Genomic DNA, 25,215 nt, shown 5'->3' on the forward strand with positions numbered 1-25,215 from the left:
AGGCCCCTCCCCTGACCCCCCCTCCCTCAGGCCCCTCCACTGACCCCCCCTCCCCTGACCACCCCCCCCATATCCTTAGGCCCCTCCCCTGACCCCCCTTCCCTTAGGCCCCTCCCCTTACCACCCCCCATATCATAATGATAATTGGTTCTTTACCCTTCTATCTGGCAACAAAACTGACACCTTTTTGCAAGGAGTCATGTTTGCATAGACCGCAATACCTGCAGTCATAATACAAACAAAAGAACATAACTCTGATAATGTGCACTGTCCTTGAAGTTGATTGGTCCACACCCGAGACAGCTTTCCTTCGAGCCTAGTCTCATATGGGTTGGACCAGATGACGCCAAAAGGCGCACAACTCAAAGACAATGCACCATCAGAGTATGAGAGCTCGGGGCAAGCATCTACACTACGGGAACCTCATTTGCCAGTAAAAATATAATTGACTCCTTGTAAAAAAAAAATAATGCAAACAAAAAACACAACTCCGATAAAAGGCGCCTTTTCACGTCATCTGGTCCAACCCATATGAGACTAGGCTCGAAGGAAAGCTGTCTCGGGTGTGGACCAATCAACTTCAAGGACAGTGCACATTATCAGAGTTATGTTCTTTTGTTTGTATTATGACTGCAGGTATTGCGGTCTATGCAAACATGACTCCTTGCAAAAAGGTGTCAGTTTTGTTGCCAGATAGAAGGGTAAAGAACCAATTATCATATTTTTACTGGCAAATGAGGTCCCCATAGTGTAGACCCCCCATATCCTTAGGCCCCTCCCCTGACCCCCCCCCAGGCCCCTCTCCTGACTCCCCCCTTCCTTAGGCCCCTCCCCTGACCCTCCTCCCTTAGGCCCCTCCCCTCTCCGTACCCGGCAGTAGGTCTCCACCAATCAAAGAGATGTTTATATTATATATTTATTTATGCAACGACAGACAAATAATCCCTGGTGGGCAGTGTGGAACATTGTTTCTTACTGTAAAATGCCTTTTATATATAAGATACTGTGTATATCTGTGTGTGTGAGTATGTAGAACTAACCTCTCTGTGCAACTCCCCCACACAGAAAAGAAGTCGACCAACTGGTGGAATTTCTGTGCAGGTAAACTTTGACGTCACCCCGCCTCCACGTGATCGCTTGTGTGGTGACGTTGTCATGACGCTGTGATGGTGATGGTGTGTGATGGTGTAGTTCTAGATTTGAAGCTTTCGTGACTGCAAGGATTCATACTCTTAGGTTTTTTCGGTAAAGTCACGTAGGTAAAAAATAAAATTAAAATTAATAAAAGTAAAATAATAAATCACTATTTTATTTTTTTCTATCAATTTTATTTTTTACCTACGTGACTTTACCGAAAAAACCTAAGAGTATGATGGTGTAGTGTATAGTGTAGTGTATAGTAGTGTAGTGATTAGTTTTGTACAGTGTAGTATAGTCTATACAGTAGTGCAAAGTTTTGTACAGTGTAGTATATAGTAGTGGAGTGTATACAGTAATGTATAGTAGTGTACAATGTAGTATATGGTTGTGTTGTAGTGTAGTAGTGTATAGTAGTGTAGTAGTATAGTAAATAGTAGTGGAGTAGTATATAGTAGTGTAGTGTGTTGTAGTATGTAGTAATGTAGTATATAGGTACTTGTTGTATATGTTGGGTATGAAAATTTGTTATGTTGTATGCGTGCGTGGGTGAAATTATTATGTTGTATATGTGGGTTATGAATATTCAGTGGAAATAATAATAATTAAATGAAATTTGGCCAAATGTGTAATTATCCGGAAATATGTTAATTTATGTAATTACGCACATTTTAATTATGCCAATTCGAGAGGTAATCGTATTAATTATGCGAGTGGGTGTAATTATGATAATGCAAGTCGTTATGATAACCAGACCCCGGTTCACCCCGTTATCGCTTTAACATTTACTGAGTATGTATTAGTGTGTTTATTAAGGTCACCAAGTTCAAATCTCAACGCAGAAGCAGATCTTATGCATAGATTTCAGGAAAGAATCACACAACCACTTCTGTATTGATCAATTTATTACTAATTCAACCTTAACTATGATATAGTATGCGAACTCTCAATCCCGGAACGTCAATACGGCATCAATACAGTATCATCAACGATTGTCTGATTTCACTTTGACAACTGCACATGGATCCCGCATAACGCGATGGTTGTTAGTGGGAGAGAGAGTCGTTAAAACATGCAAATACTATGCTAAGAAAACCTTAACGTTAATGAATGATTATACTCAATATTGTTCACGCAATACCGCACTCCTTATTGATCATACGCAACCCTTATCACGTTGTTAGCACCTTGGGTCACGGGACAGTTGAATATTCTGTAGAGGATGCGAGTACGGGCGGCGATTATGACTGAAAGATACTTGAAAGATTATACGGCGATAAAGAAAAAACACAATCAAAAACAGTTATTATTCTTAAAGGCACCAATCTCAACAGATACATCGGCAGGTTATCTGACAACAGAACGGCTCGGAGTAAGGGCCTGCGACGGTGCTCCTTTTCCGAAGCTCGTTATCTTATACCAAGTTTACTAATTGGGGACCAGATCACCTGATAAGGGTCCGGTGGGCCACCACTCCCCACGTGAGCGTGGCTCGGCGGAAGGAGGTGCCAAGAATCAGTTCGTATTGATGGATCTGTTGGGAATTTATGCGATTAAGAGTACAGCCCACTAAATATTAAAGATAAAAATTAAGAATACTCTTATAAGAGACGGAGGGCCATCACTCGGTCTCGTTGTGATGCTTTCCAGCCACGGATGGCTTATGGGTTCGAGTGTTTTTGAGTGGTAAGAGTTGTCTTGAATAGTCAGTGTTCGGAGTCGATTCTTTAGGTCAAACAGACGCCTGGTGGTCGTGTGGTGAGGGGGCGGTGCGCGTCATACGTATCAGTCGATCCCCTGTCACCGTGGCGAATTGGTTCGGATGGCTGTTGATACGCTGTCGCAGTTCGGAACCCGGTCGGTAGGTGGCGCCCACAACCCGCTCGCAGCTCGCAGCTCTGGGTCGTCGCCAAACTGCGATGCTCACCACTCCGGCGGCAGCAGAGACCTCCGGCTCGGCAGAGGTTGACGAGCTGAAGATGAGTCGAGCCGACCCGCTGGTCGCAGCTCGCTCCTGAGTCGACCCTCCCGGTCGAGCTCGCTCCTGGGTCGACCCGCTGGTCGCCCTCGCTCCTGAGTCGACCCTCTGGTCGCACTCCTGAGTGGACCCGCTGGTCGCACTCCTGAGTCGACCCTCCCGGTCGAGCTTCTGAGTGGACCCTCCCGTCGCACTGGTTTCCAATGCTCAGGATCCGTTCCTTTATGCCGAAAAATCCCCCTGGATCCCGCCCACAAGGCGGGGCTTCCGATTTTTGCTGTGTCAGGATCTGTCCGTAGGCAGGTGTGTCCATGTGTGTGTCCGTACGTCCGTGTGTCCTTGTGTGCATCACTGACGGTATATTCCGTTGTCACACTCCCTCCATAAAACCCATGAGCAAACAATCAGATGTTACAAATTGCCTCGAAGTCGTCTCTCTGTCTGGGTGCAATTTATCTCTTGTCTGGCCTTCTTCATGAACCCAAAACACAGACGTTACAAATCGTCTCATAGGCGTCTTTGTTCGTGTTGCACAACCTGGAGGGAGGGGCAACACTCTCTCCGACCCGGCGCACAAAGAAATGGTTAAAAGTTTTAAGTTAACATTTGTCCCTTACTATTTCACAGTTATGATTCTGTATGTAACCTAAGGTCTGTCGTTTCCCATCGTGGTGCTTGACTCCAGTGGAGGTGTTTCCCCGAGCGTATACACACTCCTATCCCGCGCTGCGGGGATACAAAGACGGCCGGGATCTCCCTTTCTCTCCGACCCTGGGTTTAACATTGTTTTTTTTTTTTATTATGTATTTATATTCGACCTGGTGGTGATTCATCCCGTTATCCTGGCTTTTCCATAAGTTTTACTTTTGTCTTTTCATGCATATACTTATTACTATTAATTTATTTCCGATATCTTAGGTTAAGGGGTAAGTTTCTTGATCCTAGGAATTCGTATTCCTTGGTGCCTGCATGGTTATATAAGCGGAATATAGTTTACGGTGAATAGCGTTAACATTGATGTTATGTGCGATATTATGTATTGTGATGTCTTTAACTTAACTTGTTTGTCAGAGCTTTACTGACACGAAGTTGCATTTCATAGCCCGCAGTCTTTGCCCCACCCTATCTCTGCTCGCCGTTGTTGTTGCCTGCCGTTAATTCAAGGCCTCATTAATTTCCGTCACTCCTGAGTAGGTGAGGGCGGTTGAACCTTGGAGTCGGTTCTGGTTTTTGTCTGCCTGCTTCTTCTTGTGTCCCCTGACCCCGGGAGTTATTATTCTACTTTATGGCCTGTCGAAGCCCCACTCGCTGTTGCTGGGCTGGTGTTGTTCCCGGCTTTTTGCTTACGTTTGCAGTTCGCCGTGCTCTTAATTTCCTTCCCTCGTCAACCTTATATCGACTATTCGCTCCTGTCTGGGTGCGATTCAATTTTGACTTAGGAAGGTTCTGATTGTCATATGCTCCGGGTCGAGTTGTATAGAAAGTATTAAAGTATGGAAATAACATTTCATATTGACTTAATAATGGTGATGGTTCAGTAGGCGTAACTTGTGGCCTGGTTTAATTGGAGTGGGTGTGAATATCAATAACTTTAGCCTACCCTGTTGTCAAATTCCGACTTTAACGTTACTTTAATAGCAATACAGAATAATTGAGCTTTTTGTCTTAACTAGGCGAATGCGAACTTCTGGTGACCCCCGCAGCCTTGTTACTCAGCTGGGTCTTGCCCGCCTTGAGAGATATACAACTCTCTTTTAAATCAGCTCCTCCCCTGTCCAACCTTCTGCTCTGGGAGTGTTATTCTTAATTCCAGGTCCAAGGCCCCCTCACATCCAGACGCGCAGGGTTGTTTACATCAGCTCCCCCCCTGTGCACGTGTTCTAACTAGCTCGGAATCCCTGAACACACAATCAGTGATGATTCCTGGCTTTCTGTGGTTGTGATTTAGACAAAGGCGCCTCTGTTTTCTTCCATTGCCTTTGAGTTGACACTGCCCTATTATTTGCCCATGTGCTGAGGTCATAGAATTCGTTTTGACTTCAGTAATATTAACATTCAGTATTGGATTAGCAAATGGGCAATGGTTCATTTATGTAGCTCGCAGCCTGGTCTCCAATTTGAGCGAGCGCGAGGATCGATAATTTAGCCTACTCTGTTGTTGAATTTCGAATTTTGACGTTACTTTAAAACCATGCAGGATAGTTGGGCTTTTTGCCTTAACTATGTCTGGCTGACACTCCCACTGTCTCTGCCCTTGCACGGGTGACATGTGCCCGTTCATCAGGCCTTATCTTTCCTTGAAGCAAGGTTGCAAATTCTGCCATCCTAGCCCTCCTCCGGTTCATTACTTAACAACACCTGGTGTTTTGCAGTTTGCTGCTTTGGTGTGTTTCACTCATTAAAAACAAGTAAAAAGATAATATATATAAAAATCATCAAATATTATTAATCTCAATTATGGAAGAAGGGTTAGGATACAACATTCCGCCCTTTTAAAAATGACCAGTGGTCAAATGGCCACGGGTTATTTTTAAAAAAAAAATGTATACCCTTCTTCCATCATGAACCATCGATTGTCCTCAAGTTTTGCTGCTATTCCTTACAACGCGTGCGTACGTGTCACAACTTAACATGGTTATATTTGAATTGAGCAAAGAAAATTAAACAAGCGTTAAACATCGATATTGCGTTACATCGGTTCTGATACATCATGACTCCGACGAATATTCATTTTTGTTTTTGTTAAATCCTGGGAAACGCTAGGTAGCGGTTTCGAACGCATTTATGCGTTACCTTCCTCATGTTGCCTCGTTCACCACTTATCACTTCGATAATTCGATCACGGTTTTCGGGTTCGTTTTTGTAGTTTCCTCTCTCACTCTCTGTGTCGTGGGAGTGTGTGGTGAAAAATTGTGCTGCACATAACCAGAATTCGCACACACGACCCACTTTGACACTTGGTTCGAGGCATTCGCTCTCTCTGCGATTACATGCACATTTGCCGAGTCAGTGTGTCGATTTAATTCTGTCCCTCGTAATGTTGCCCTCTTTGTTTTTACTAGTGTGTTGGATTTCAACACCATTCCCGATACGTCATGGACATTCGTCTCCATTTTAGCACTCCGATCCACATAATTTTTGGTTTCCCTTGGATATTTTCCATTCAAAGGCTCATGCCTGCGCTCCTCAGGGCGTGTCCCTGCTGTCTGTTTTTGTACTGTCCGATCACGCTTCAATGCAACCCTGTCCTTGTATTCGATCCGCGCGTCATTTACGGGAGCACTGTCCACGTTTTTGCCCGCCCTGTCACTTGCAGCCTGCCTGTATTTCACATTGAGCGCCGGGTTTAACACCTCGGCGGGTGTGGCGCGTATGGGCTGCCCGCTCTCAATCACTGTGGATGGTTCATCACGTATTTGGACCGTATTCTGTGTTATTCCTCTATTCCCTCCTGGTATAGCCGGTGGAGGAATTGGTCGGAATTGGATCGATTGTGTTTGACCTCCCATCCTGCGATTCTCGTGAATGTTCGCATCCATACCTCCGCGGTATGTGTAACACCTTCCCGCTAGGTGGTTATCTTCCCATCTCTGTGCGTAATTTGAACCTTGCGTGTGTCGTGGGATGGGGTGTTGATATGGTTCTGCTCTGAACCTCTCCCTCCTACGATTCTCCTGCACCCTTGGCCCAGTGTTTTTTCCCATTTGGGTGCCAAATTTTTCCTGGATTGTTACTTCGCCATCCCTGTGGGTAATCTTGACCTTGCGCATGTCGGGGCATGGGGTGTTGGTATGGTTCTATTCTGAACCTCCCCCTCCTGCGATTCTCCTGAATGTTCGGCTTTGTGCCGCTCTCATTCTCGTGCCAACCTCTCTCTGGGTTATTTTGCCATGTGTGCGTGCGTTTCTGCTGCTCTCTGCATGGTGGGACTGCTCGGTGATTTTTATTCCTCTCTGAGAGGCTGGGTTCCTCATCCCTCTCCCTGTGTTCTGGATCCGAATTATGATTCTTAGCTCTGTATAACCATGCCATGTACGCCTTGCTCTCTATGCGGCGTAAGGATGCGGTTTCTGGATTCAAAACCATTCTCACCCTTTCTGTAATCTCTGGGCTCAAGGATTCAAAAAACATAATTTTGAACATTTTATCCCCTTCGTGGTATTGATTCACATCGCCTGCGTAATACGCTCTTTTAAATTGGACGAGGTAGTCACGTGGATCTTGGTCCATGCCCTGGGTCATCGATTTTACAGCATAAAACCCCTCAGTGAGTGTCGAATATTCTCCAAACTTCCGAATCACTGCCAGGCTCAATTGTTTAAAATCATTTCTAACCTTGTGTGGTAGTGACTTTACCCATGGAATAGATTCTTTATGTAAGGTCCGTTTCAACAAACTCGCTTTTTCATCCCGTCTCCTCAGCCCTCTAATCATTGCCTCCTCTTCCACTGTCGCGATATGTGTGTGGATATCCATAGTCTTATTGTGGGGGTCAAAATCGGGAATTCTGACTAGAGCCTTGTCCATCAACTTAAGGGTTTTACTGGTGAACAGGTATTCCGAAAGTTGATTGCTGACAGCGTCATCATCAAACAAGTTATCATCAGGCAATCTGTCACTTTGGTCTGTGCTGTGTCTCTTGTGTTTAAGTGGTGTGCATTTTCTGTGTGCGCGCCCAGGGCCGTGTCGCTCGTGTTGCCATTTCCCTTCAGTTTTTGCCTCTGCCCTTAGTGTACCATGTCCTGGCGATTTTACTTTAACTTTTGTGCGATCAATCCCTGGACTCTGTCCACGTACCCAAGAGAGTGATTTGATGTTACTTCCATATTTATTCTGTGGCTCAACGTCTGTGAGTTTCGCTGGTGTCGCGAGCTTTGATTTCTCCTCCCTCTCGAGGGTGTGAGGACATTTCTCGTCGTTTATTAGAGACGATTTCTCTCCCGTTTCCTTTCCAAATTTTCCCTCATTCCACAATCCCTGTCTGTATGCCTGTGTGAGAAGGCATGAGTCCTGTCCTGCCTTCTCTGCAGTTTTTGCATCGTGTTCGCCTTCGTTACTTTTTATCCAGTCAATTAGTTTCCCCCGAGGTGTGTTCGTGTTATCGATACAGCTCCCTTCCCATATGTCTCTCTGACTGTACTGCTTTGTAACAGATTGGTCGGTACGTTTAAATACGAGCTCCCCGTATCCCGTAACCCATTCAAATATTATTCTTAATCCTAGCATCTTAAGTATGGCAAGAGTTACCTTAATATTTCTTTTCAGAGTGCATATAAACAATTGTATCACAGGATGCGTCAGTTCAACTCGAGCAAATAATCTCAGCCCAGCTGTCTTTGTTATACTCTGCTACTCTGGTATTTCCCTTCAGAGCGCGTTTTGTTTGTATACCCCCGTTTACAATCACAAGGCAACGTTAGTTCACAACACTTTGATTAACACATCAGTGATTCGTTCCTGAATTCATGCACAAACTGTCTGCGAGAGATCCCGGAAGACGAGCCCCCATTATGTTGTATATGTTGGGTATGAAAATTTGTTATGTTGTATGCGTGCGTGGGTGAAATTATTATGTTGTATATGTGGGTTATGAATATTCAGTGGAAATAATAATAATTAAATGAAATTTGGCCAAATGTGTAATTATCCGGAAATATGTTAATTTATGTAATTACGCACATTTTAATTATGCCAATTCGAGAGGTAATCGTATTAATTATGCGAGTGGGTGTAATTATGATAATGCAAGTCGTTATGATAACCAGACCCCGGTTCACCCCGTTATCGCTTTAACATTTACTGAGTATGTATTAGTGTGTTTATTAAGGTCACCAAGTTCAAATCTCAACGCAGAAGCAGATCTTATGCATAGATTTCAGGAAAGAATCACACAACCACTTCTGTATTGATCAATTTATTACTAATTCAACCTTAACTATGATATAGTATGCGAACTCTCAATCCCGGAACGTCAATACGGCATCAATACAGTATCATCAACGATTGTCTGATTTCACTTTGACAACTGCACATGGATCCCGCATAACGCGATGGTTGTTAGTGGGAGAGAGAGTCGTTAAAACATGCAAATACTATGCTAAGAAAACCTTAACGTTAATGAATGATTATACTCAATATTGTTCACGCAGTACCGCACTCCTTATTGATCATACGCAACCCTTATCACGTTGTTAGCACCTTGGGTCACGGGACAGTTGAATATTCTGTAGAGGATGCGAGTACGGGCGGCGATTATGACTGAAAGATACTTGAAAGATTATACGGCGATAAAGAAAAAACACAATCAAAAACAGTTATTATTCTTAAAGGCACCAATCTCAACAGATACATCGGCAGGTTATCTGACAACAGAACGGCTCGGAGTAAGGGCCTGCGACGGTGCTCCTTTTCCAAAGCTCGTTATCTTATACCAAGTTTACTAATTGGGGACCAGATCACCTGATAAGGGTCCGGTGGGCCACCACTCCCCACGTGAGCGTGGCTCGGCGGAAGGAGGTGCCAAGAATCAGTTCGTATTGATGGATCTGTTGGGAATTTATGCGATTAAGAGTACAGCCCACTAAATATTAAAGATAAAAATTAAGAATACTCTTATAAGAGACGGAGGGCCATCACTCGGTCTCGTTGTGATGCTTTCCAGCCACGGATGGCTTATGGGTTCGAGTGTTTTTGAGTGGTAAGAGTTGTCTTGAATAGTCAGTGTTCGGAGTCGATTCTTTAGGTCAAACAGACGCCTGGTGGTCGTGTGGTGAGGGGGCGGTGCGCGTCATACGTATCAGTCGATCCCCTGTCACCGTGGCGAATTGGTTCGGATGGCTGTTGATACGCTGTCGCAGTTCGGAACCCGGTCGGTAGGTGGCGCCCACAACCCGCTCGCAGCTCGCAGCTCTGGGTCGTCGCCAAACTGCGATGCTCACCACTCCGGCGGCAGCAGAGACCTCCGGCTCGGCAGAGGTTGACGAGCTGAAGATGAGTCGAGCCGACCCGCTGGTCGCAGCTCGCTCCTGAGTCGACCCTCCCGGTCGAGCTCGCTCCTGGGTCGACCCGCTGGTCGCCCTCGCTCCTGAGTCGACCCTCTGGTCGCACTCCTGAGTGGACCCGCTGGTCGCACTCCTGAGTCGACCCTCCCGGTCGAGCTTCTGAGTGGACCCTCCCGTCGCACTGGTTTCCAATGCTCAGGATCCGTTCCTTTATGCCGAAAAATCCCCCTGGATCCCGCCCACAAGGCGGGGCTTCCGATTTTTGCTGTGTCAGGATCTGTCCGTAGGCAGGTGTGTCCATGTGTGTGTCCGTACGTCCGTGTGTCCTTGTGTGCATCACTGACGGTATATTCCGTTGTCACACTCCCTCCATAAAACCCATGAGCAAACAATCAGATGTTACAAATTGCCTCGAAGTCGTCTCTCTGTCTGGGTGCAATTTATCTCTTGTCTGGCCTTCTTCATGAACCCAAAACACAGACGTTACAAATCGTCTCATAGGCGTCTTTGTTCGTGTTGCACAACCTGGAGGGAGGGGCAACACTCTCTCCGACCCGGCGCACAAAGAAATGGTTAAAAGTTTTAAGTTAACATTTGTCCCTTACTATTTCACAGTTATGATTCTGTATGTAACCTAAGGTCTGTCGTTTCCCATCGTGGTGCTTGACTCCAGTGGAGGTGTTTCCCCGAGCGTATACACACTCCTATCCCGCGCTGCGGGGATACAAAGACGGCCGGGATCTCCCTTTCTCTCCGACCCTGGGTTTAACATTGTTTTTTTTTTTATTATGTATTTATATTCGACCTGGTGGTGATTCATCCCGTTATCCTGGCTTTTCCATAAGTTTTACTTTTGTCCTTTCATGCATATACTTATTACTATTAATTTATTTCCGATATCTTAGGTTAAGGGGTAAGTTTCTTGATCCTAGGAATTCGTATTCCTTGGTGCCTGCATGGTTATATAAGCGGAATATAGTTTACGGTGAATAGCGTTAACATTGATGTTATGTGCGATATTATGTATTGTGATGTCTTTAACTTAACTTGTTTGTCAGAGCTTTACTGACACGAAGTTGCATTTCATAGCCCGCAGTCTTTGCCCCACCCTATCTCTGCTCGCCGTTGTTGTTGCCTGCCGTTAATTCAAGGCCTCATTAATTTCCGTCACTCCTGAGTAGGTGAGGGCGGTTGAACCTTGGAGTCAGTTCTGGTTTTTGTCTGCCTGCTTCTTCTTGTGTCCCCTGACCCCGGGAGTTATTATTCTACTTTATGGCCTGTCGAAGCCCCACTCGCTGTTGCTGGGCTGGTGTTGTTCCCGGCTTTTTGCTTACGTTTGCAGTTCGCCGTGCTCTTAATTTCCTTCCCTCGTCAACCTTATATCGACTATTCGCTCCTGTCTGGGTGCGATTCAATTTTGACTTAGGAAGGTTCTGATTGTCATATGCTTCGGGTCGAGTTGTATAGAAAGTATTAAAGTATGGAAATAACATTTCATATTGACTTAATAATGGTGATGGTTCAGTAGGCGTAACTTGTGGCCTGGTTTAATTGGAGTGGGTGTGAATATCAATAACTTTAGCCTACCCTGTTGTCAAATTCCGACTTTAACGTTACTTTAATAGCAATACAGAATAATTGAGCTTTTTGTCTTAACTAGGCGAATGCGAACTTCTGGTGACCCCCGCAGCCTTGTTACTCAGCTGGGTCTTGCCCGCCTTGAGAGATATACAACTCTCTTTTAAATCAGCTCCTCCCCTGTCCAACCTTCTGCTCTGGGAGTGTTATTCTTAATTCCAGGTCCAAGGCCCCCTCACATCCAGACGCGCAGGGTTGTTTACATCAGCTCCCCCCCTGTGCACGTGTTCTAACTAGCTCGGAATCCCTGAACACACAATCAGTGATGATTCCTGGCTTTCTGTGGTTGTGATTTAGACAAAGGCGCCTCTGTTTTCTTCCATTGCCTTTGAGTTGACACTGCCCTATTATTTGCCCATGTGCTGAGGTCATAGAATTCGTTTTGACTTCAGTAATATTAACATTCAGTATTGGATTAGCAAATGGGCAATGGTTCATTTATGTAGCTCGCAGCCTGGTCTCCAATTTGAGCGAGCGCGAGGATCGATAATTTAGCCTACTCTGTTGTTGAATTTCGAATTTTGACGTTACTTTAAAACCATGCAGGATAGTTGGGCTTTTTGCCTTAACTATGTCTGGCTGACACTCCCACTGTCTCTGCCCTTGCACGGGTGACATGTGCCCGTTCATCAGGCCTTATCTTTCCTTGAAGCAAGGTTGCAAATTCTGCCATCCTAGCCCTCCTCCGGTTCATTACTTAACAACACCTGGTGTTTTGCAGTTTGCTGCTTTGGTGTGTTTCACTCATTAAAAACAAGTAAAAAGATAATATATAAAAATCATCAAATATTATTAATCTCAATTATGGAAGAAGGGTTAGGATACAACATACTCCTCCACTAAGGGCAACTGTTCCCCCCTCACTTGGAGAGCACAATCCACCATCTGTCGGGAATGAACCATGATCTCAGGTTTGGAGGTGCTCCCAGCCTTCACACTCAGCATCAATCAGTTCAAGTGCATGCTGGAGATCACAGGCTGACGAGGCAAAGAGAGCGACGCCACCTCCATAACCCGTACTGGAAACTCTCCATAGCTCGCCTGCACCTTGATATCCTGTCCATGAAAATCACAAACAGGAGTGGAGGCAAGACGTATCATTGGCAGAGTCCAACACCCACAGTGAACAAATTTGATTTAATACCAAGACTGCGGATACAGCTGTAGGGGTGTTACGGAGGGGCTGTTATACAATGGAATCAGATGGGAAAGAAACACAGTGGGCGTGGCTATGTCGGTGCATGGGAAGGTGCTCCCAGCGACGTCCGCATCGGGCAGTCTGGGGGGCTGACTCGGAGCTGGGATCCCCCGGGGCCCCACCCCTCAGCGGGGGTTTTGGTATAAAAGGGGATGAGCCGGAGGGCTCAGGTAGAGATGTTGAAGCTAACCAGTGAAGACTGAAGATCGTCGTAGATAGAGCCCTGGACTCCCCTGGATCGCCGCCCTTATCAGGGCCGAACAGGATAGAGCCAGCGGCGTGGTCCCGAGAATCAGAGCCGGTGCGCTTGTAAGAGCTGGTCTGGGACTCCGGGTACCGTGAGCCCGACTTACCAGTGTCGGGCTAGCTAGCCTCCCCTAGCCCGTTAGTGGAGGACCCAGAGGTAGGCTAGGCGTAGCTAGAGAGTGTATCCCCAGTTAGACTGGTGAGGGGGCCGATACCCCCTCCAGTGTTGTATGTCAGTGTTGTGCTGTACCGACACGGAATACATACGTGTGCCTCCAACCCCGGCGTCCAAGTCTCCTGGAACACTATTACACAGCTCTAACTCCGGATAGCACACAAAAGCGGCACCAGTACATCATACTCCCGCAGCACCTCCCACAATACATTCCGAGGAACATAGTCATATGCCTTCTCCAAGTTTACGAAGCAGAGGTAGACTGGAGAAGCATACTCACATCACCCCTTAAATATATGTGAGAGAGAAAAGAGTTGTCTATTGTTCCATGACCATGATGGAATCCACATTGTTCCTCCTGAATCTGAGGCTTGACCACTGGGTGTAGCCTCCTCTTCAGCACTCCAGCTAAGGCTTTACCTGGCACGCCGAGTAGTGTGATCCCTCTGTAGTTGGAGCACACCCTCTTGTCCCCTTTCCTAAAAATGGGGACCACAACCCCAGTTTGCCAATCCAAAGGTACTGTACTCGCCCTTCCATGCACAATTGAAGAGGCGCGTTAACCACGACACTCCTACACTGTCCAGTGCTTGTGTAATGGGTTCCGGAGACACTTGTAGAGGTAACTTCTTTATTACAATCCAACAGCACTCCAACAGTCCTGATACTCTGTTACAGCCTAGGTACACAGCCTAGGTACACTACTCTGGCTACGCTCTGGAACTCGCCCTCACAAGGACGTAGAGTCGGGAGTTCCAGAGTCCCACCACTGGCTCTCACAGCGTCCCAGGGTCCTGAGATGGCTGGTCTTGGGTCTTGGGTCTTGAGCTACGACTGGCCCTGATCGGCCAGGGAGCTGCCCTTTTATGCCTCGTCCCCAACGAGGGGTGGGGTTGTGTGCGCCCCCAGATATCCCACAGAGCACACACAGCCCCCCCGTTGGTGGCGCCAAGGGGATTAAGCGTCTGGGTTGTCTGGGATCCTAGCGCCTGGCGCCGACGGCTTATCTGCCTAGGGTCCCAGAGCCCCCAGCAGGCCCTCCCCTCTTATGTCACTACACTAGAAACAACTCTGCACGATTCTCGTCCACCCCAGCAGCCTTGCCGCTACAAAGGTCCTCAACCGCCGCAGCAACTTCAGCAGCCATGATGGATCTGACCCCCCCCACCCCCAGCTGTTTCCAGGGCTGCCTCCTGAAAGGAGGGCATCTCCACCTGGTTGAGGAGCTCCTTAAAGTGTTCCTTCCACTTCTCGACTATCTCCTCAGTTGAGTTCAATGTTACGCCACCCTGACTGAGAACAGTCTGGGCCACGTCCTGTCGACCCCTCCTAAGGCGTTGGACGGTTTGCCAGAACAGAACTTTGAAGCTCCCCGCTAGTCCCTCTGCAAGGCCTCTCCAAACTCCTCCCGTACCTGGGATTTTGTTTCAGCAACTGCTACTGCTGCTGCCCTCTTGGCGATCCGGAAACCTCTCAATTGAGTTGGGAAACCTTTATCTGAGCACAGCTCGGAAAGCATCCTTCAACTTGACAGCTTCCCTCACCACCGGTGTCCACCAGTGGGTCCAAGGGTTGTCACCATGACAGTCACCAAAGTTCAAAGTTCATTTATTAGGTAGAGCCCTGTGAGCCATTCGGCTCTTGAATCGGTCGCAACCGCAACAAACTAAAAACAAAAACATGAACAAGAAAACATCTTAAAGTGACTATGTGCAAACAGAAAATCCAAGTAAAGACAGCAAAATATTGCCTTTAGGCTACAGCTGTCTGTAGCTGCATCCACAAACGAGGTCCTGAACATCATCCACTCGGACTCAATGTCTATGACCTCCCCTGGAGTGTAGGATACATTTCCTGGAGGTGGAAGTTGAAATCTTTCTGCACTGTTTCTTCCGGCAGACATTCCCAGGAAACCTACACTATTCGTTTTGGCCTTCCACGTCTATCTGGTCGGTACCCCAAGCATCGGATCCAATTTGCCACCAGGTGGTGATCAGTTTACAGCTCTGCCCTTCTCTTCACCCGAGTGTCCAGAACATACGGCCTTAGGTCCGATGATACAACTATAAAGTCAATCATTGACCTTCGGCCCAAGGTGCTCTGGTACCAAAGTACACTTATGAGCATCCTTGTGTTCAAACACGGTGTTTGTTATTTACATTCCATGACTCGCGCAGAATTTTAATAACATCTCACCATTCGGGTTCAGATCAGGGGGGTGGGGGGCATTCCTCCTAATCACGCCTCTCCAGGTATCTCCATCATTTCCCACGTGAGCATTGAAGCCACCCAGTAAGACTGTGGAGTCGGAAGGCAGCACTCTGTTGAGCACTGCACCCACCGTCTCCAAGAAGGCCAAATACTGCTGTTTGGTGCATAAGCACAGACAACAGTCAGAGCTTTCCTTTCTGAAACCCAAAGTCTCATTGAGGCAACCCTCTCATCCCCTGGGACAAACTGCAACTGAACAGCATCCAGCCGGGGGCTTGTGAGTATCCCCACATCCGCACGGGGCCTCTCACCAGGGGTTACTCCAGAATAGGAGAGAGACCACTCCCATCGAGAAGATTGGTTTCAGTGCCAATACCGTGTGTGGAGGTGAGAACGACTACGTCTCGTCGGTACCTTTCTACCTCCTCCAATCCCTCCCCCTGCAACACACCAGAATCGCATCCGCACCGCACCCTGCATCCTGCAGATGGTGGGCCCACAGGACGGCACCACGTAGCCATTTCAGGCTGAGCCTGACCGGGTTCTGTGCGTCACCCGGCCGACCAGCGCTTGCCGGAGAATACCACCACAGGCCTGGCTCCAGGGGGGTGTCCCAGTGGGGTGTCCCGGTGTACCTTGTCCGGGCGACGTTCTCTGATTTTTATTTCCCAACCAATCATAACAGGCTATATAGTGTCGTAGTATATAATAGTATAGTAGTGTAGTGTGTTATAGTGTATGTTCGTTTCGTGTGGAGTAGTGTATAATAGTGTGTAGTAGTGTGTCATGTGTATTCTGTAGTGTATAGTAGGGTGTAGTAGTATAACGAGTCTCGGACACTTCTTGTCTTTCTTCTTTATTTATTAGGGCGCAGAACACATTCCTGCAGAGGGAACTGGTAGGAACGTTGGGTTGCTCGGTCAATGGCCAGGGTCGACGGCGGCGTGGTGTGTTCCGTAAATATGCCCGACTGTGAGGGTGGGCACAAGCCGGCGTGAGTAGGTTAAACGTTGAGTTTTATAAGGGCACCACGGGGTGACCAGCCCCTCCCCACACAGCCCCTCCCCACCCTCCCCACCCAGCCCCTCCTCAACCTCCCCTCCCCACCCAGCCTCTCCCTCCCCACCCAGCCCCACCCTGCACAACGGATGGACGGACACAATAATCCCCTGTGGGCTGGTGGAACCAGTGGGTTCCTACCAGTATAACATACTCTCATATCCTACAGTACTTAGCTTTGACTAGCATACAGTACTGGGCTAGAATAACTACAGACACTTGGGCTAGGACAACACCCAAGCAATGACCGCATGGAGACAGCGACGACACAGAGACACCATTGGAACCTCATTTGCCAGTAAAAATATATATATATTTTTACCCTTCTATCTGGCAACAAAACTGACACCTTTTTTTTTTACAAGGAGTCATGTTTGCATAGACCACAATACCTGCAGTCATAATGCAAACAAAAAACACAACTCTGATCATGTATGTGCACTGTCCTTGAAGTTGATTGGTCCACACCCGAGACAGCTTTCCTTAGAGCCTAGTCTCACATGGGTTGGACCAGATGACGCCAAAAAATGTGTCAGTTTTGTTGCCAGATAGAAGGGTAAAAAAAAAAACAATTATGACACAGAGACAGCGACGGCCCATCGACAATGGCGGCATAGAACCGGTCTATCCCAAATCCCAGGGCTGCCCCTGAGCTCTCTCAGCCTCCGCCTTATATTCCTCCCCGGCGTGGCCTTGCCCCACCCTCGGCCACGCTCTCTTTCCCGAACTGGCTCAGCCAAAGCCGAACATCCCCCTATGATTCCCTCCTGTAATTATCCCTCATGACCACCTGGCCATGCACTGTCCCTATCCCCTTATTATCTCCACCCACGCACCGTCTCTCTTTTTCTGCACTGTCCCTACAGTGGCGTAGTGTGTAATAGTGTGTAGTAGTGTATATTGTAGTATATAGTAGTGTAGTATATACTAGTTGTAGATTGTAGTAATATATAGTAGTACTTAGTAATTTAGTAGTGTATAATGTCGTAGTATAGTGTGTAGTATATAGTAGTGTAGTAGTACATATGTAGTGGTCATTGTAATGTAACACGCCATCACCACTACTGCCCTGGTGTTGCGCCAGCCATGGGCCAACAGAGGGCAACAGCAAGTCCGGCCTGTGCCAGGCAACGCCGTTAAGCGCGGGAACCCAGAGGGCGGTTAGGAACCGGAAGAACACACCCCAGGCCCCCAATGGGGGTTGGGGGATTACGCAATAGTCCAGGTCCCTCAAGAAGGTTCTAGAGAGTAGGCGTGGCCAGGGTCGTTTATGCCATTTATTGTGAAAATTCTGTCACAGTTCCTATGATTGCTTTTTCATTGCTTTCATGGCTTTATTTTGGTGATTTCGAAGGGTGTGTTGGTTTGGCCATGTTTGTGTTGTTGTAGTACAGAGTTAGACTGATGGCCTTAATCTAAGTTGTCTTGTGGTTGTTGTTGTTGTTGTTGTTTGACTTGCATCCCACTGGGATTTTTACACACAGCGTTGGTGTACGGTGTTTTTTCTGCAATATTTTGCTGTCTTTTCTTGGATTTTCTGTTTGCACTTAGTCACATATTCACTTTAAGATGTTTTATTGTTCATGTTTTTGTTTGTTGCGGTTGCGGTTGCACCCGATTCAAGAGCCGAATGGCTCACAGGGCTATAACTAATAAATGAACTTGAACTTGACTCTGGCCACCGTATATAAGCCGGACCTCTGAACGGGTTGGGCTGTCGTCGTCAAGCTGAAGACCCGAAGAGCCAGCTTAGAATAGGCACCCTGGCAATCCCCGGACCCGTCGTCCATCTAAGGGCCGCGTCTGAGTGGTTCAGTGGCCGGGACCTGAGGACCTTGGCTGGGTCGGGTTAGGCTAGCCTGCCCCAGTGCCAGAGGTCGCAAACGGGTTTTGATTCTTTACCCGTACCTGTACCCGGCCGCACCAGGGTCGCAAATGGGTACCCGTACCTGTACCCGGCTGGGTACGGGTACCCGTTCCCTACCCGTACCCGTACCCTACCCGAAATGAGTGACAAACGGTTACTCACCAGTGACTCACGGCCTACCCGTACCCGGCCGCACCAGGGTCGCAAACGGGTACCCGTACCCGTACCCGGCCGGGTATGGGTAGCCGGGTATCGGGTAGGGTACGGGTATCGGGTACCCGATTGCGACCTCTGCCCAGTGCTCCTAACCAGAGGACTGAGATATAGAGTGGTCCTAGTGATAGAGAGCACGATAGACTGGAGGCTGGACTTCCCCAGGTATCAGGTGGAAGGGGCCGTTAGCCCTTCGTGTTAGGGACCATGTACTGTCATTATTATAAAAATACGTGTTGCCTTCAGTGAAGACTGGGTCTCCATCATTACCACTTCAAATATAGTAGTGTAGTGTGTATTAGTTTTTCGTAGTTTAGTAGCGTATCATAGTTTAGTAGTGTGTAGTGTATAAGTATATTTAGTAGTATATTGTGTAGTATATCGTCGTGTAGTAGTACATTTAGTAGTATAGTATATAGTAGCATAGTATATAGTAGTGTAGTGTGTAGTAATATATAGCAGTATAGTATATGGTAGTATATAGTGTAGTGTATATATATGTGTGAGTATGTAGAACTAATTGCTCTGTGGACCCCCCCCCCCCACACACAGAGGAGAAATCGACCAACTGGTGGATTTTCAGCGTCGGAGGTAAACGATGACGTCACCACACCTTCACGTGATCGCTGCTGTGACGCTGCGTGATGCTGTGTGATGATGATGCTGTGTGATGGTGATGCCATAGTGTATAGTGTAGAGTAGAGTAATGTAGTGTGTAGTTTAGAGTATAGTGTATACTGTAGTGTATAGTTGTGTGCAGTGTAGTGTATACAGTAGAGTATAATAGTGTACGGTGTAATGTACAGTGTTATGTACAGTTGTGTAAAGTGTAGTGTACACCGTAGTTGATAGTAGTGTAGTGCATAGTGTAGTGTGTTGTAGTGTATAGTAGTGTAGTAGTATATATTAGTTTAGTAGTGTATAGTTTAGTAGTAGTATTTCTTGTAGCATAGCATAAATAAATATATATTAGTGTGTAGTGCAGTAGTATAATTAGTAGTCTTCTTTTTCGTATGGATGCGAAGCAGCAGCTTAAATATGTAATTTAGATTAGTTATCGACTCACTTGTTTGATCAGATGCAGAGTTGATCTTGTCCTGCTCCTCCTTTAAAGGAGTGAAGACATCACCTGTCTAATGTGATCCATCGTTTGGCATTGGTGGCTCCACTCGCAGGCAACCAAATATTTGATGGCACCATTTGTCCATCAGGTGGCCGCATCAGTTCATGATCGACCATTGGCGGAATGAAAGGGTGAAACAACGGGAAAGTTTCGAAGGCAGGGTCCTGTACGAGACGTTTATTTTTGACGTCGACCACAGTCCAGACTGGCTTCCATCTTTCGCCTTCATTTATATTTGTGGCGTGGAGTGAGGCTGCTCAGATCCAGAATGGGTGACGTGATTCTTGGTGAAGAGGCAGCACTGGGTGTATGTCCCGATGTATCGGAAGGTGCGGCGGGTTAACGAGAATGTTTTAGTACTCGTTGATGGCCGCTGCTTCGCGACAGATTTGCGGCGGAGTGACGTGGGGTGAGCACCGGTGTAACAGGCCGTAGTATACCCCCAGACCGTAGTATACCCGCGGGGTTAAAACGGCCTAGGCTAGATAATACTCTGGGGTATATTATGGCCTAGGCCAAATCATACCCCCATGATAGTAATAGTGTTGACCGATATATATATGAATTACTAAATTTTTCCAACATTTTATTTAAAACTGTAAACACATAGACTTTGATTGCTTCAACCAGAAAAACTTTAATAATAATAACCCTAACCCTATCCCTAACCTTATCCTTATCCCTAACCCTATCCCTAACCATAACCCTAAAAATGCTTCAATTGATCAAATTGAGATTCTTACTTCCATTGATACGCTTTTTAGATATCGATTGAAGTTCGTTTGTACTTTCACATGGGGAATATTCTGGCCTGGAGGTGTATGGTCTGGCCCAGTCTAGTTTAAACCCCCGGGGGGTAATGTTTAACCTAGGACACTTTATCCCCCCGGGTATACTCTGGCCTGGCTAAACTACACCCGGGTTTAATCGGGTAAGGGGTTATTTTAGCCTGTTACACCGGGATCCACTGGGTCAGCGTTGACTTCAGTGTACCTGAGATGAAAATCCCATGGACAGCCAAAACCACCAATACACAAGTTCTGCAAGATATGGGCACTGACAGGCAACTGCTGAAGACCATCATTAGCAGGAAGTGTTACTACCTAGGCCACATTGCCCGAAACGACCACAAATACCAGCTATTAAAGCAAATCCTGGAAGGAAAAATCGAAGGGAAAAAACGACCAGGACGGCCAAAAACGACATGGCTCACTCAGTAACATCAAAACATGGCTACAATTAACAACAGCAGCACAAACTCTACACGCCGTGCTAGACCGGGACCAATATCATCGTGAAGTCGCACACGCCGTTAGGCAGCACTAAAGAAGAAGAATAACTCGAGTGCGAGCATTGCTTCCCCACACTGGTGAGCAATAGTCTCCCGTCGAATGCACGAGGTCGAGTGTGGCAGTCCATGGTGTTTGCGCATCACAGCCACAACTAGTTCCTGCCGGTTTATGGATAATGTTCGTGCGGGTTTTTATTTTGTTGCCCAACTGCTCAATGTGATCCAGCACCACTCCACGCATTTCGGGAGTGGGTCGTGGGTGACGGTTTTACCACAAAACTCGATCTTCAGCGTACTTTTTGCGTCTGCGTTGTTGAGATGGAATCCTGAGGACACTGTCTTGGTCATATTTGGCTTACGTCACCAGGAGTAGAAATCATCTTCCAAATTCTCCAGGTCAGTGTTCAAGATGTCTTGAGTGGCGCTGAGTGTCGTCGCCCGGCTGGCCAGTGCTAGGTCATCTGCATAAATTAACTTGCGGTTTAATGTGGCCAGCATGTCACTGGTGTAAATATGAAATGGGGCTGGTGCTAATACCGACCCGTGCAGTTGGCAATTTTTTTGAGTTCGTGGGTCGCTGAACTGGTTTCCAAGATGGATGCGAAATTGTCAGTCGCTGAGCATAGTGGTGATCAAGCAAGCCGTTCTTTCACACTTGATGGTGTTGGCGAGTTTAAAGAGCTACACTGAACGCATTTCTAAATCATCTCACCTCGCAAAACCCATCCATCCAGTTCACAATGGAAGTGGAAGCTTACAGAACTCTACCATTTTTGGATATTCTGCTCAGACGGGGTCGTAATGTTAAAATAACACGCAGTGTTTACCGAGATAAAACGCATACTGACGCCTATCTGAATGCAGAGTCACACCATCATCCCGCCCAGAAATCTGCTCTCATCAAGACTCTCGTTCATCGGGCTAAGAAAGTGTCAGATGGTGATAGTCTGAGAAGTGAAATAAAACATGTTAAAGAAGCACTACAATTGAACGGTTACAATGATGCACAAATCAACAGGGCATGGAATGCCAAAACCAAATCAAATAACATGAACATTGAAACTGCCCAAGTAATAAAAATGATGAAAATACCTTCTTGGTTCTTTCGGTAAAGTCACGTAGAAGGGAAGTAATAAAATAATAAAAATAAAACATAATAAAATAAAATATTATATTATTTTATATTATTATATTATTTTATATTATATTATTTTATTTTATTATGTTTTATTTTTATTATTTTATTACTTCCCTTCTACGTGACTTTACCGAAAGAACCAAGAAGATGAATCCCTGCAGTCACGAAAGCTTTAAATCGAGATAAAAATACCGTACATTGCGAGAGTAACTGGTAAACTAACCAGATGTTTGGAAAAAAAACAAAACATCCGTGTCGGGTTTGGCATGGTACATAAAATACAGAAATTCATATCTGGTACAAAATATGCATTATCGAAGCTATCAACAGAAGATACGTACCGGACTAATTGTACTTGTGGCAAATGCTATGTCGGGCAAACAGGACGAATGATCAGCACGAGACAAAAAGAACACCAAATAAATATTAAATACTCCCAAATACAACTGTCAGCAGTAGCAGAACACGCGTGCCCACAAGGACACTCCATTGATTTTGATGTTGAAGTTACGTGCAAAACTAGTTACTACTGGTCAAGACTAATTGTAGAATCTATAGAAATTGAAAGAAATACAAAAAATTGTAACCGTTCGGATAGCTACCGACTTATTGTTGCGTGGAAGCGAATAATCAAATCAGACATTGTTTAAATGCATGCCTATACAGGCTACCATACTTCAATAGGGATTACCCTTGGTATGGCTATTTTAATAGAGGAAGGACTAGTTTAGTAACTAGTGTAGTTAGCCTGGCGGTCACCACCATAGGTTGTTATTCTGTTAAGGGGGAAAGTTACCCCGTGTGTTGGAACTGAATAAATGTGTTGCCTCCAAGTCTACTTTTGCGACTCAGTTGAACCCATTACATATAGGTTAGTAGTGTATAGTAGTGTAGTGTGTAGTAGTATATAGTAGTGCAGTGTGTAGTATATATCAGTGTAATAGTATATAGTAGTGCAGTGTGTAGTAGTATATAGTAGTGTAGTAGTGTATAGTATTACTTGTGTTGGACATGAAGAAAAAAACATGCTCTGGTAATATGTGGCATTGTCGATTTAAAGCTTTCGTGACTGCAGGGATTAATCTTCTTGGTTCTTTCGGTAAAGTAACGTAGAAGGGAAATAATTAAATAATAAAAATAAACATAATAAAATAAAATTCTCACGACGTTTCGGCTGCTTGTGTTGTGGCCGAAACGTCGTGACAATTCTATTTTATTATGTTTTATTTTTATTATTTTATTATTTCCCTTCTACGTGACTTTACCAAAAGAACCAAGAAGATTTGGCATTGTTTTTGAAAATGGTTGGTCCACAAACAGAGACAGCTTTCTCTAGAGCCAACCAGTGTTAGATCAGACGAGGCCAAAAGGCGAACAGCACTGGTCTACCACTGGTTGAGACAAGTACTGTGTGTGGTTAATGCAGACTTGATTCATTGCAAAATTCCTGTTTGTTGTTTTAACATCTTAACACCTCCTGTTGTATTGTCAGAATGGGTACAACCTATTTTTATGTAGTGTGTAGTGTAGTATATATATGTGTGTGAGTATGTAGAACTAACCGCTCTGTGTCACCCCCACACAGAGGAGGAGTTGACCATCTTGTGTTATGTTGGCGTCTTGGCACTCGGAGGAGGTAAGCGATGACGTCACCACGCCTCCACGTGACGACGGTGTGTGATGGTGATGCTGTATGATGCTGTGTGTGATGGTGATCGTCTGTGATGCTGTGTGTGATGGTGTGTGATGGTGATCGTCTGTGATGCTGTGTGTGATGGTGATGCTGTGTGATGCTGTGTGATGGTGATGTTGTTCGTGATGCTGTGTGATGGTGATGCTGTGTGATGGTGATGCTGTATGATGCTGTGTGATGGTGATGTTGTTCGTGATGCTGTGTGATGGTGATGCTGTATGATGGTGATGCTGTATGATGCTGTGTGATGGTGATGTTGTTCGTGATGCTGTGTGATGGTGATGCTGTGTGATGGTGATGCTGTATGATGCTGTATGATGCTGTGTGATGGTGATGTTGTTCGTGATGCTGTGTGATGGTGATGCTGTATGATGCTGTGTGATGGTGATGTTGTTCGTGATGCTGTGTGATGGTGATGCTGTGTGATGGTGATGCTGTGTGATGGTGATGTTGTTCGTGATGCTGTGTGATGGTGATGCTGTATGATGATGTGTGATGGTGATGTTGTTCGTGATGCTGTGTGATGGTGATGCTGTGTGATGGTGATGCTGTATGATGCTGTATGATGCTGTGTGATGGTGATGTTGTTCGTGATGCTGTGTGATGGTGATGCTGTATGATGCTGTGTGATGGTGATATTGTTCGTGATGCTGTGTGATGGTGATGCTGTGTGTAATGCTGTGTGATGGTGATGCTGTTCGTGATGCTGTGTATGATGGTGATGCTGTGTGATGGTGATGCTGTGTGTAATGCTGTGTGATGGTGATGCTGTTCGTGATGCTGTGTATGATGGTGATGCTGTGTGTAATGTTGTGTGATGATGATGCTGTGTGTGATGGTGATGCGGTGTGATGCTGTATGTAATGCGGTGTGTGATGGTGATGCTGTGTGATGGTGATGCGGTGTGATGCAGTGTGATGCTGTGTGTAGTGTGTGGTTGTGTGTAATGCTGTGTGTGGCTGTGTGATGCTGTGTGACGCTATGTGTGGCTGTATGTGATGCTGTGGGTGATGTGAGTGAGGCTGTGTGTGATGCTGTGATGGTGATGCTGCTGCGACGCCATACATCCATCACAGACATAATTTCAACCGTGATGACGGTTACAAACTGAGTAATCATTGGAAAGATGTGATTAACCATGCAAAAACGATTTAACTACACTTATTTGCCAATCTTATTTGACAGACAACCATCACAGTTTTACCATGTTTAGTGGTGGTTTCCCTGTCACAGGTTGAGTCACAAAC

The 25,215-nt window shown here is 46.1% G+C and overlaps 1 protein-coding gene across 7 annotated transcripts in view; it reads left to right on the forward strand.

The window, feature by feature from the left end:
• The window catches only part of LOC133339353 (interferon alpha-inducible protein 27-like protein 2B), a 64,851-nt gene that overhangs the window by 33,849 nt on the left and 5,787 nt on the right, over positions 1-25,215 (forward strand). For all 7 annotated transcript variants that reach the window (XM_061547478.1, XM_061547480.1, XM_061547479.1 and 4 more), the window contains 3 exons: positions 1,066-1,101; positions 19,276-19,314; positions 23,861-23,911. In XM_061547478.1, coding sequence (XP_061403462.1) covers positions 1,066-1,101; positions 19,276-19,314; positions 23,861-23,911 — 126 coding nt within the window. The remainder of the gene's footprint in view (positions 1-1,065; positions 1,102-19,275; positions 19,315-23,860; positions 23,912-25,215) is intronic.

Source organism: Lethenteron reissneri, unplaced genomic scaffold, assembly GCF_015708825.2.
Source record: "Lethenteron reissneri isolate LAM-NWPU_2019-01 unplaced genomic scaffold, ASM1570882v1 scaffold_1846, whole genome shotgun sequence".
Classification (NCBI taxonomy): Eukaryota; Metazoa; Chordata; class Hyperoartia; order Petromyzontiformes; family Petromyzontidae; genus Lethenteron; species Lethenteron reissneri.